General features: G+C 41.3%; 2 protein-coding genes across 2 annotated transcripts in view; one reads left to right on the top strand and one right to left on the bottom strand.

The window, feature by feature from the left end:
• ptpa (protein phosphatase 2 phosphatase activator) overlaps positions 1-8871 on the bottom strand; it is an 88312-nt gene extending 79441 nt beyond the window's left edge. Inside the window, exon 1 of the mRNA XM_084325415.1 lies at positions 8708-8871. Within this exon, the coding sequence (XP_084181541.1) occupies positions 8708-8810 (103 nt within the window). The 5' untranslated portion in view covers positions 8811-8871. The remainder of the gene's footprint in view (positions 1-8707) is intronic.
• Positions 3325-14142, top strand: part of crata (carnitine O-acetyltransferase a) — a 66778-nt gene continuing 55960 nt past the window's right edge. Inside the window, exons 1-3 of the mRNA XM_084325414.1 lie at positions 3325-3486; positions 9746-10024; positions 13317-13435. Coding sequence (XP_084181540.1) covers positions 3460-3486; positions 9746-10024; positions 13317-13435 — 425 coding nt within the window. The 5' untranslated portion in view covers positions 3325-3459. The remainder of the gene's footprint in view (positions 3487-9745; positions 10025-13316; positions 13436-14142) is intronic.

Raw genomic sequence — 14142 nt, 5'->3', positions numbered from 1 at the left:
TGACAGGAGACATCAAATTGGCTCACTGGTTACCTGTTTGGCGTTCCGTCTCCGCCATGTTTGTAAAAAGGAGGCGTTTGAGTTTTGATGACATCATAAACCTGAGCCTTTCAACTTTGACCCTCCGTGTGTGTGTGGCTGCTGTTGCCCCCTAGCGTGGGATCGGTGTAACGTTACTAGTTTAGATTCGATTCGATTCAAATGTATTGTCATTATACAACTCAAGTACAGTACGACGAAAATAAATTGTACATCCAACCAGAGTGCAAATGTAACAGTCAAGTAGAAGTATGGAATTTATAGAAGTACTTTATTACAACTTTATTACTTAATATACAATGTACAGGTTATTACTGCATATCAAATATATAAATTAGTACTACTGAGTAATAAATAATAATAGTGCTAATCAGATATATGTACAGTTTATTGTTGCGTTCTTTAGATTGACCTTGAAGGATGAGGAGAGGGTTTAGCAATCAAAATATGTATAATTACAGAGTGAATATTCAATATTACAGAGTATTTACACAAACAGCTGAGAGTGGACACAGGTTCTACTTAGCTCTGGGCTCAGCAGGAGTGCGTCCAGCTCCTTCCATCACAATGACTTTTATAACTTCTGGTTGGTGTTGGAGTGAGTGAGGTGGCTCTTACCGACTATACATGGTGACAGTTAAGTGACAGTTAAAATAGCGAGGATCTAGAATTACAGTCAGTCTCCTGGTGGTTCAGAAGGACAGTCTGGGGTCATGGTGACACATAGGCATTTGCTTGTTTTAATACAATATAATAACACATTTTAATGGTACACACATTTGTAGATATTTGTCTATACATTCTTATAATATATAAATGGATTGATTCATTTACAGATCCTGTCATTAGTTCCTCTGGTGGTCATCCAAAACCGTCGTCTCATCAGTCCTTGGTCTGTGGGCCTGTGACAGATGCACTGGCCTTCCGGTCACAAATAGATCTTGACCACTACAGTAGCTACAGACAGGCTGAGATGTACACAGGCTGAGATTTACATGAAGACATGGTCAGGTTATTACTGCATATCAAATATATAAATTAGTACTACTGAGTAATAATAGTGCTGAGTAATAATCAGCTATGTACAGAGTTTATTAATAGTATTAAATATGTACAGGTATAAAGACATTATGGTAGTAAGTCATACTGGCCAGCAGCGTAACTAGTCAAATCAGGTAAGGGATATGTACAGATATAGTATCTACAGAGGATTATATGCAGGTATGTACTGATAGATGTGTGTATATATACGGTATATACAGCATTATTGTACATGCAATCATAGGTATAGAGAAGGATTATATACAGGTAGAGATATATGTATATGTATATATATATATATATATATATATATATATATATATATATATATATATATATATATATATATATATATATATATATATATATATATATATATATATATATATATATATATATATATATATATATATATATATATTAGATTAGATTGATTCACTTTATTGTCATTACACAGTACAAGACAGTGCAACGAGATTGTGTACGTCCAACCAGGATGTGACAATCAACAGTCAGTTGCAATATAAGACACATATAAATAAAACTGTACAGTAAAGTTTTTAATAATACATAAGCTATGGCTATACACGTATACAGTGAGGTGTATTGAGCCGTACTGTACTGTACCCATTCTGCAATCTGTTAAATAAAGTTTTCATTCATTCATTCATTCAGGTGCAGTGGGCTAAGTAGAGTTTTGATTCAGAAGTCTGACAGCTGAGGGGAAGAAACTATGCGTGGTCCTGTTGGATCTGCCTGGGAGGCTGCGGTAGCGTGCCCCAGAGCAAGTACCCCGCAGGTGGGTGAACAGTCCATGGTTGGGGTGAGAAGCGTCTTTGATGATATTCCGTGCTCTCCGTGAGCACCGCTTCTCATAGATTGATGAGATGGGGGGAGTGGTATATGCGATAAATTTATATATACAGTATATACAGCACTGTTGTACATGCTATCATACAGACATATATAAGGTAGATTACAGTGTAGGGCAGTTGTAGACAGTGAAAGTAGTAGGTATAAATTGAGTATAGGCAACAGAGTTCAAAGTTTGTACAGTATGGGTAACAGAGCCTAGGGTATAGGCAATGGAGGCCTGGATGCCCTGCCACATGGTAAATGGCTGCTTTTTTATATAGCGCTTTTATCCAAAGCACTTTACAATTTGTTACTCACATTTCTACTCATTCACTCACACATTCACACACCGACGGCGGAGGCAACCATGCAAGGTGCCAACCTGCTCACCGGGAGCAATTAGGGGTTAAGTGTCTTGCTCAAGGGCACATCGACATGCTGCCTAGGAGCGGGAATCAAACCGGGAACCTCTGGTTGAAGTGCTCTTCAACCCTTTAGCTTGTGGCTGTGCTTGGCCTGCTTGATTCCCCTATTCAGGATAGCCCAGTAGGCCTGCGTGTCACCAGATATAAAAGCGGTGTCACATGCCTTTAGCAGTATACAAACCTCTCTGTTCATCCATGGCTTCTGATTGGGGAATGTAGTCATCTGTTTTGAGGGTGGTGTTGGAGTTGATGTAGTCCACAACGGAGGAGGTATAGGAGTCAAGGTCAGTATGGGAGTCCAGGGTGACAAACTACAGAAAGTTGTGAGGTTGCTGTTATGAATGATGTAAAACGGGGTAATCAATTACATTTCTCCAAGGGCCAGACTTTTTCTAAGCAGACACTGTGGGGACCGGACTTAAATAATAATAAATAAATAAAAACATTATTTAGGCATAATTATCCGATTATTGTTTAATATTGAAATGTTCTTACTAAATACATTTTGTGTTTTTTATTATACTATATCAGTGTGAACAGACTCCTAACACCTATACTGCAGCCAGCCATCAGGGGGCGATATATATTTTTGAGGAGCTATCATGTTATGGCTTTGACGTTATTATGCAATGTCCTGATTGGTGGAAATTAAACACTTGCAGGGGAAAAAAACAACGTTTGAATTGTTTGTCAGGCAAGAAAATAAGTTACTCTCAAAGAGCCTAAAAGCGGAAAGTTGACATTGTAGACATTTGTTTAAGCTTCACCGACCATATATGTCCCTAAATGCATTTACCCATATTTTATTATCATGTCTCAGCCTGTATTTTTAGCCATTTTCCTATAATAATAAATACACAACGTTTAAACAGAGGATGCACATTTTTTAAAACTTTTTATTTTATTATATTCGCCGGGCCAGACGGGAAGCTTTAACGTGCCGGATGTGGCCCGGCCCCCGGGGGCCACTAGTTGATAACCACTGAGTAATAAGGTTAACTAGGGATTGTCCTTGCTCGACGTGAACTAGAGCTGCCCCTGTAGTCTTGTTGTATTCTGATCACGGGCCTCTGTTTGGGGGCGTTTCTCTCCATCCAGAATGTGGGGCATTTTAGCCAAATCGATGGTAAGTAACGTACCGTTCTGTTGTTACATATATTCATAATTTTTATTTTTTATCTTTTATTTTTTCAAAATTTTTCTTTTTCTACCCTTTCCGTGTACAGTGTCATTGAGTCTGAGAAAGGCGCTTCTCTCTTAAAATCCAATTTATTATTATTATTAGCCTGTTTTAGTAAACAGCTTTAGCTAGGTAGCAACGTAGCCAACACTATAGCCAGCTAACTATCGTTACACCTTTTCAAAAGCAGCTCGCTAACGGCAGCGACAACAATGGCATTGAAGTGTTAACTTAACGTTATTACCGCACAGTGGACGGATGACAGGTGAACACCCTAAATGATTAAGGTTGGCTGCAAAGACGACTCATTTTAATCGCTAGCTAATGTTCGTTGTTATTTCATGTTAACGACTGAGTGCGTGAACATAACAACAATACACAAACAAACCCACAATATTATGTGAAAATGTGTCTTAGTGCGTCATGGTAACGCTAGTCATGTTATTGGCCTATAATTATAAGCTAATGTAATGTAACGACAGTGGCATTCCAATATGTTGACCAGGCTTGTCTCGTCGTAGCTAACGTCGTTTTGTGAACTAACGGTACCTAAACCTGGCTTGTCAGCTACTATATTCGCTAGCTTAGTTCACGCTAGTCTGTTAGTTACTAGTTAGTAGCCAACTTAGTAAACGTGTGTCACGTGTATGCCTTTCGTATGACACAACGCCATAAGCACGATAGGGCTGTAATGTGAGGGGCCGTTTAGGACATATACCGTGTAATGATGAATTGAAAATGGGGGACCCTGATGTAAACAAGACGAAAGTCTTTCTCTGGTCTGCATCCCCTTAACAATTGTATTGAGCTGTACTGTACTTTACCCATTCTGCAATCTGTTAATAAAGTTATCAATCAATCATTCAATCAATCAATAATGAGCCTATGTTATTATTGGGTTACCATCACCTGTTGTGTGCAGCTGCATACTATTGGAGGCGCCAGAGAATTGTGATTGGGGGAGCTACGGGGGCTGGATTGTTTATAGCAGGTGCTAATGAATTTTAATGCAACAAACAATAACAAATAACAGAAAAACGAGATGCAATGATTCCGGGATAATATAGGCTACATAATTGAAAAAAGCATGTCACTAAAATGTTTAGTGTTATACACACCAATGCAAGCACAATTAATTCCGTGAATTTAGAATGAACAAATCAAATGCATACAAAAGGTTACGACAACAGAACTGAAGCACGAACAAACAATCACAATCCAAAGCAGTCACCACAGAAAGCGAATGAATTAATGAAAACTTTATTGAACAGATTGCAGAATGGGTACAATACAGTACGGCTCAATACACACAATTGTTAAGGGGATGCAGACCAGAGAAAGACTTTTGTCTTGTTTACATCAGGGTCCCCCATTTTCAATTCATAGTGACATTTATGACATGCACAACATACATGACATCATGACATTTATGGCATAGGGACATACATGACATACAGTTATATAGTACTGTTACATTTGTGACATATACGATATGCAAATATACAGTACTGTTACCCATAGATCCTAACAGAGAATTATATACATATGATGGGGAGGAGACTGTACATTAGGAGGGGGTGAATGAATGAATGAATGAAAACTTTATTTAACAGATTGCAGAATGGGTACAATACAGTACGGCTCAATACATACAATTGTTAAGGGGATGCAGACCTGAGAAAGACGTTTGTCTTGTTTCCATCAGGGTCCCCCATTTTCAATTCATATAGACATATATGACATACATGACATACAGATAGTCAGTACTGCTACATCTATACATTTATGACATACCAGATTTGCAAATACAGTACTGTTTGTGATACAGAAGGAGTCAAGAAAAGGGAGTATATACATTTGACGTAGAAACTGTACATTGGAGGTTGGGTGGGGGGGGTCGGGTACATTGGGATATTGACAACCATACTGGGTAATTTACATTGGAGGTGGTTGGGGGGGGGGGGGGCACACTGTATAAACAAGTAACACTGTACATTGAGGGGGGGGGGGGAGGAGACACTGTACAAACAAACACAATTGTACATTGAACTATTGACAAAACCATACTAGGTAAATGACTGTACATTGGAGGGGGTTGGAATGATTGGGTTAGGATATTTACAGGGGCCAGTGTTGAATTGCAGTCTCCCGTAGGTGTCCCTTGAGAGAGGTTTTGAAAGTGGGTAGTGATCCACATTCCTTTACAGCTTTGGGTAGGGCGTTCCACATTGATGTGGCATAATTGCGAAACGTGTTTAGTCCCTTATTTGAGCCGAATCTGGGTTTGACATGATTTGTGGAGCTCCCTCTGGTGTTGTGATCGTGGTATTCACTGACCTTTGGGAAGTATTTTGACATGTACATGGGTACCTTGGTCGTGTAGTGTATCTTGTAGACCAGGCCCATTGCAAGTTGTTGTACTCTGTCGTCTACTCTAAGCCATCCTAGGTTGTCGAAGTGGGCAGGGGTGAGGTGGGTTCTAGGAGTAAGGTCAAGCAGTAGTCTGACCAGTGGGTGGGTGGGTGGGAGGGAGAGAAATATACATACGGTGGGGAGAGAATATATACATACGGTGGGGAGGAGACTACATTAGGAGGGGGTGGGTGGGTGGGAGAGAAATATACATACGGTGGGGAGAGAATATATACATACGGTGGGGAGGAGACTGTCTATTAGGAGGGGGTGGGGGGGTTTGGACATTTATGGTGGCCAGTTTCGAATTGCAGCCTCCCGTAGGTGCTCTTTAAGAGCGGTTTTGAATGTGGGTAGGGATTCACATTCCTTTGCTTTGGGTAGGGCGTTCCACATTGATGTGGCATAATTGCTAAACATGTTTAGTCCCTTGTTTGAGCCGAATCAGGGTTTAACATGATTTGTTGAGCTCCCTCTGGTGTTGTGGTCGTGGTATTCACTGACCTTTGGGAAGTATTTTGACATGTACATGGGTACCTTAGTCGTATAGTGTATCTTGTAGACCAGGCCCATTGCAAGTTGCTGTACTCTGTCGTCTACTCTAAGCCATCCTAGGTAGTCAAAGTGGGCAGGGGTGAGGTGGGTTCTAGGAGTAAGTAGTCTGACCAGTTTGTTTTGTGATGTTTGTAATCTTGTTTTTAGCGCCTTTGAGGTGCTTTGGTACCATGAGGTGCAAGCATAGTTGTAGTACCCTTGAATGAGTGCTCCTGCCAGTCTTCAGGGTATTCTTGTTTACCAGAGAGTAGATCCGGTACAAGAATCTAGTTCGTTGGTTGACTTTTTTTTATTACATTGGATGCCATTTTGTCACAGGAAAGATTTGCCTCTAGGATGGAACCTAGGTATGTAATCTGTATCTGTGGATTTACAAAATACTGTAGCTGTGAAGTCCCACAGGATTTTCAGAGACTATGGGGGGTGAACCTCCGACCCTCTAGGGGGGTCCGGGGGCATGCCCCCCCGTAATTTTTTGTGTGTACATTCTAAAGTTAAATGCATCAATCTAGTGCACTTTGAGAGCAAAATAAAGAGGCTAGATCTATGATGAACTTTGTGCTCAAAACACAAAATCGACTAGACTAGTGCTTCCCAATCCTCTCCTCGAAGCACCCCAGCCGTTCAATGTATTTGTTCAATTCCACCACCAGCACACCTGATTCAACTTAACTAGCCCTTTATTAGTTGAATCAGGTGTGCTGGTGGTGGAATTTAACAAATACATGGAACGGCTGGGGTGTCTCGAGGAGAGGTTTGGGAACCACTGGACTACTAGAGAGCATACATTTGAGCCATCAAAGAAATGAAGCAAAAGCGGTTACCTGTGTTGAACTGGTTTATTTTTTAGAAAATAAAAAAATATAGTGGATTACTATTACGACTACTACCACTGCCAATACTACTGATGCATCCCTATTGGCAAACTTTATATTTGCGGGCCGCCACAGTCTAGGTAATTAATGGGAAACCCTGTGTGAACATATGGGGCAGATTTATGGTTCTGCCAGTGGGTGCTCAAAACAGTTGAATGCCCCACCACCCAAGATAAACCTTGTGCAATAGCCATAGCCTACATGACTTGTTGCTATACGGATTTGGATGGAGTCAAACACACAAATTTCAGCACTATAGGAAATGAACAGCGACACACACACACACACACACACACACACACACACACACACACACACACACACACACACACACACACACACACACACACACACGTAGAATCGTAACAAGCAGCTGCCTGCCAGCTGTAGCTAGCCAGAGGCACACAGCACATGACAGAAGTAGCCTATTTTCAGCTTGCAACGCTAACTTTCGATATTCATTGGGGGCCAACAGCAGAGGGCGCTTTATCCAATGTAGGGATAGCTTTACTTGCGAGTGCTTAAAATATATGAAATATATTTTCTCTGTACTTTGGTCGGCGCGAACCGCACACACACACACGCTCCGATCGTGGTGAAAGAAACATTGGATTAACCCAAGATTCGTAACCTAGAGTCCTTACCTCACATCTGATGTACTGCAAAAAGATTAATCCAATTCCTGATCGCCATTCCAAATATTGATCGCGTTTATTGATCCAACGTTATATGTCCAAAACACATAATCCACGCTGCTCCGAGTGTCCCCAGTCCATGTGTTATAAACGTTACTCTTGCCCGAGAAGTAAAACCTGGACCGGACTTCTTAGATCGATGCACAGCCCCAGCCAGAGGGATTCCAATGATGTGCAATACCGGCCGGGAGGCGTTAGGCGGCGGTATTTGCCCTTTGCGAGCTCAGACCCATTCCCAATGATAACATCAGGCTGGATGGATGAAAAATGAATGGATATAGCTAATAAAAGAAATAACGATTAAAACCCGAGATTTCTCGGGTTTGGCGCATGGCGAGTAACCCGAGATATCTCGGGTCTGGCCCCGAATGTGTTAATGCAGCTCGTTCAGACAGTGACAAGCTTCAGAAAGAAAACATTCACTCACAAAACAAATCGTAGCTAATGTTACAGAAGACATTTCCTGTTTAGCTGACAGAGTTACTTGGCAACAGGCTGCATTGTAGAGTCGCTGGACATAACAATGTCAAAGTCTTAACCCTCTGAGGTCATTAAACCTGTGGGCGGGTGTAATTAGCACTACCGTTACATTTTCAAATCATAATATAACACAGATGCTGAGAGACTCACTTTGTTTTGCTGTTGGTAGACCATCGGCGTACGAATTGGAAGCGCCGTTGCGTGTCATTCTAACCCTTTCAGAAGCTTTGTGGTCCGGTCTTAAACTTTCCATAAATGTGTCTCAATAAATCCATTTAGTTAGATCCAGTAATGAATGTATCTTGTGATTATTATCAATTTTACGACGACGACAACAACTATTAGCCGTTAGCTATTTCCTGGTTGATTCCCGGACATGATGTCACACGAATGCCAGGCTGCTCAGCCAATAGACAATTCGTTTTATTATTGTGAATGTACATTTTTGCCCAGTGCTTTTGTAAGGTGCATGTAAAGGGCACAGTGATATCACATGGATATATATATAGCTGTTTTATACATTTCAACATTTGATTGCTGCATATATATGAAATTTGACAATCGACAAAGAATGACAGGATGTGATGTCATTACTGGGGGGAGGGGGGGCTCAGCCTTTTTCAGGGTCAGCTTAAGACCCGCTAGGCCCCCCCTCCCCCCTGCCGCCACTGGTTGTGTGCCGTCTAAGTACAGCACTAAAATAGTGCAATTAATTATTTCTCATTAATAAAACTCATTGCTTACCCATTTGTATTCCCTTTCCCTTCATTAATTTTAATTTACATTCAGAAATTTAAATAGTTTATATACTACTAACAGAAGTGTGCAAAACATGCTATTTTAGATATGTGTTAGTTAGGCCTCACTTATCTATCTATTGAGTATCTACACAGACAAACTTGATGCCTATGATGCAATACTAATAATAGCGTCGAGGCATAAGGCAGTTAACATTAGCTTATATGGAACCTCATCACGTAAAGTTAAGAGCTCCTTTATTAATCCCCTTGGAGAAATAGCAACATTTGAGACAGGGGAGGTACAGGCAGGAAAAAAGATAATAATAGAAATGATAAATAATAAATAATATAATATAAAATAAGAATAGAACATAACAATAATAGAATGGCAGTATATTTGTAATAATATACATGGTTTACATAGTAGTCCATTCTCTCCTGTCTGTAGGTGAAGATGGGCATGGCGAAGCCCTGTGGCCTGGTGAGGCCTGTGTCTGCGACAAGAATCGCTGGGCGCTACCTCACCCACCAGGAGGGGCTGCCGGCTCTCCCCGTGCCACCCTTGCAGCAGACCTGTGAGCGCTACCTGGCTGCCTTGGAGCCCATCGTGGAGTCGGAGGAACTGAGCCACACCAAGCACCTGGTGGCTGAGTTCCAGCAGCCAGGGGGTGTTGGAGAGAGGCTGCAGAAGGGCCTGGAGAGGAGAGCGCGCAAGACTGAAAACTGGGTACACATGTAAAAATAATAATAATAGCCAAGATGTTGTGCCCAAATCTATCACATCAAAGGACTGGGGATGTATTATGCATCGCCTATGTGATCTTAAAGGAACACGGCAACATTATGGGAAATGCACTTCAGTGTTTTCCCTACCATTGCCTTGAAGGGGCGGCCCGCCCTGCCAACAGGACCACCCGCCCCTCCTGAAAGCTTAAAAAAAATATATATATTTTTTGATCCACTTTTTCTCCCATTTCTATATTTTTCTCCCATCCCAATTTCGTATCATCCAATTCAACCCTCCCCTGTCACGAACGCTGTTTCTTGCCTCCCACAAGCCGGCTGCAATGTGGACTAAGTCATACATAGCACAAGTCCCCTCCGGTACTTGAGGTAACAGCAGTCGCATCTTTTCACCTGCGCAGCTCGATCTCTCAGTGGCGAGGAGTAACGCGTGGGAGGCTCACGCTGCCCCCGACACTTCCTGATTCTACTGCGCAGGCGCACCAACCGACCTGTAGGAGTCGCTGTCCACAACGCCCGATCCCCACCCATCAGTTTCCCACCCCCTAATACGGCCAATGTGTATTAGTATGAACGACCAGCTAAACTGAAAGCAATGTGGAGCGCTGGGCTCGAACAGGCAAGCCCAGCGTCTCCGTCATTCGTGGTGAGCGCTTTGCCCACTACGCCACGTAGCCGCCACTTAAAAAAATATATATATATTTTTTTGTAATATATATATATATTTTAAAATATTTTTTTGTATGTGCCTCCCTGTATTGTAAATAGTTTGTGTGTTGTCACTACTGTATGTATAATTGTAAATAAGTTAATAATAAGCGCATTTCCCATAATGTTGCTGTGTTGCTTTAAAACGTTTTTGATGAAGGTATAACTGGAAATAAATGACAGGGACGTTTTGAATTGCAAACTAAGAATCTCAATGGAACAACATATAGATGAAAGTAGCAATCCATATTGTGGTGATCATCACCTGGTGGCCTGCGGGCCACGTCCGGCCCGTCAAAGCTTCCCATCCCATTGTTGCATTTTTCATTTGGTTCTGTTAGCTTTCACATTGCACTTTGTCAAGTGCACCAAACATTGTAAACAAATGTCTCATGGTCGACCACTTCCTGGTCTCATAAATACCACAGATTTATGTGGTCTTCTGGGTTTTGATGTACTTTTACTCTGGGTTGCCAGGATGCCTGTATTCTTAACCCAAACGGTGCATGCTTCCGCGTTCCCGTTTTGCGCTCTGATTGGCCACTGATGTTTCTGGTCGCACCAATCATGTGACGGCAAGTTCTTTCCCCGGTTAAGCTTAGGCACTCTTTCAAAGTTGGTTAAGGTTAGAGTTTGTCTTAGAGCATGGCGATAGAACGGTTAGGGTTAGGGTTTGCTGCTGGTCGAGGCGGAAATGGACGCGTCACGCGATTGGGCGCACATGTCGCATGACCAGAAACGTCAGTGGCCAATCAGATTCGCAAAACGCATGAACCGTTTGGGTTAAGAATAGACGCTGCCAGGATGTGCAGGAATAATTAAGCGTATGAAAAGGTTAAGATGGTTTCTCAATCTAATCTAGCAACACATATCCCCCATACAAAGCACAACTTCATTCATGTCACTATACAACTTACTGTATGGTCCGAATATTCTCTCCATAGCGAGCTTAACACTTTGGTTGCCTAAGGTTAAATTAATGATATACCATAGATTGCCAGCGCTATTTGTCTATGGAGAAAGTCCCCTTCTTTGCAGGGCTATAACTTTTTAAATTCTATTGCTACATTGCCATTATTAGGGCCCATTCAAAGTCCTATATGTATTGTTCATTGTGTAGCAACGTTAAACTTTTTCATTCACATATTCATAGTAAAGTATGGTCTAATGTATAAGTATGTTTTCATCTCTTTCTGCAGCTTTCTCCAGAACGTGATATATAGCCCCAAATGCATTATATTGATGATGAAATACAGTTTGATGGCAATCAGCGCGATATAAAAAATTCCAACTAGACTTACTTCTAGAAGTTACTACACGTCATCTGATGTTGACCGGATGGGCGAGGGGGCGTTTATAATTCCGTGGGCAGCGTTATACCAATCATCTAATGTGGGTCAAATGTTGATAATATCAGTTATTATCGAAGACGGTAACGTTACACGCTGAAACTCACCCCAGTCTCCGCGCGCCGTTGGGCGATCATCGTCGAGTAGAAATTTTATCATTATGGGATATATTATTACCCGGTCCATCTCCAGCTTGTATAATGGTATATACGTCCAAATCATGTTGTTTATCGAGTTATTGGCAATCGATCGCTATGTAGTGTGACGAGCTAGAGTGCCGGAACCTATACCGAGTGCCCGGAAGTAATATGGACGACCAGCAAAACCTCTACTGCGCTTCCTGTTAAGCGGTTGCGCCGATCGGCCACCAGATGGCGCTCCTGAACCGCCAGAGAGCTCAGTGGGTCCTGCTGGTGGATCTCAGGCCAGCGGAGGGACATTATGAATCCGATCGCAGATTTTTGAAATATTGATATAAGGACGCTGTACAGCGTCCCCCGGCAACTTTAGCATGGCCAGGAAAGACGTCTAAAGACGGATCCCGGCAGTCAAAGTGTTAAGGGATGTAATAGTGTTTATCAATTCAAAAAAAATTACAAAAAAAAGATATTTAGTCAGTATGAAAATCAAATGTGATCTGAATAGTGAGATCTTTTTTTCTTCTTCTCTTTCTTTTATTCTTTATCATTATTATTATTATTTAATTTTTTCTTGTTTAACTGTGGATTGTGTTTCTTTTATAATGGTATAAATGATTAGTTGTGTAAATTAGGTTGTACGCCGACCATTAAGAAAATACTTGTTAGTTTAGGAATAAGGGGCAGGTAACTATAAGATTTATTTTTCTTCCTGCTCCTTTTGTCCATGGAATGACTATTTATGATTGTGTAATGAAGAAACTATGATTGCATTATTCCATGTGGCAAATAAAAACTCTGAACTGAACTGAACTGAATATAAGACAACCCTGATTATAAGACTTTTTCAAGACTCATTTTTGGAAAAATACTTTTTTTGAAGACCAAAGTGCAATGCAGGTTCAGTGCCTCTTGATCAAGATGGTGGATGTCATAGATGTTATAACAGCCACCCTGCTCACAGCTGGAACACAACCTGTACTGGGGATAGTACTAGTGATCTACTGGTTACCTCTTTGCAGCTAGTCTAGTCTATACTAATCTGTAATTATATGTGTGTGTGTGTCTTTGTGTTTCCCAGCTGTCGGACTGGTGGCTGCAGAAGGCCTATCTAGACTACCGGATGCCTGTGGTGGTCTACTCTAGCCCTGGGGTTGTCCTGCCCCGCCTGGAGTTCAACGACAGACAGGGTCAGATAAGGTGAAGACACACACACACATTCTGAATACTCCCAGGCAGCACGTCGAAGTGTCCTTGAGCAAGACACTTAACCCCTAATTGCTCCCGATGAGCAGATTGGCACCTTGCATGGTTGCCTCTGCCGTCAGTGTGTGATGTGTGAGTGAATGGGTGAATGTGAGGAACAAAATTGTAAAGTGCTTTGGATAAAAGCGCTATATAAAATGCACCATTAAAAATATTACAGAGGTTCAACATGTTTTTTATTACATCTATGGGTACAAAAAAGACACGTAACCTTTAATTGCTCCCAGGCACCTTGTATGGTTGCCTCCGCCGTCTGTGTCTGAATGTGAGGAACAAAAAATTGTAATAAATGCACCATTTAGCAGAACTAAATCACACTGTCTAGCTACCTATTACAGCAGAACTAAATCACACTGTCTAGCTACCTATTAAAGCAGAGATCACACTACTACTACCACAGTATCTAATTTGTATTTGCTGTATCTATTTGTAATTGCAGTATCTATTAGTAATTGCAGTATCTATTTGTAATTGCAGTATCTATTTGTAATTGCACTATATATTAGTAATTGCAGTATCTATCTATTTGTAATTGCAGTATCTATTTGAATCCATTACAATGGAAGGGGTGACGTAGTCTCGCTCTCTCTCTCTTTCTCTCGACTACTAAACACTAAACCACTAAACACATTTCGCAATTA

This window comes from Notolepis coatsorum (assembly GCF_963971535.1).
Source record: "Notolepis coatsorum genome assembly, chromosome: 11".
NCBI classification, from domain to species: domain Eukaryota; kingdom Metazoa; phylum Chordata; class Actinopteri; order Aulopiformes; family Paralepididae; genus Notolepis; species Notolepis coatsorum.
Note: the sequence above shows the minus strand (reverse complement) of the source record. Positions and strands in the feature narration are given on the sequence as shown.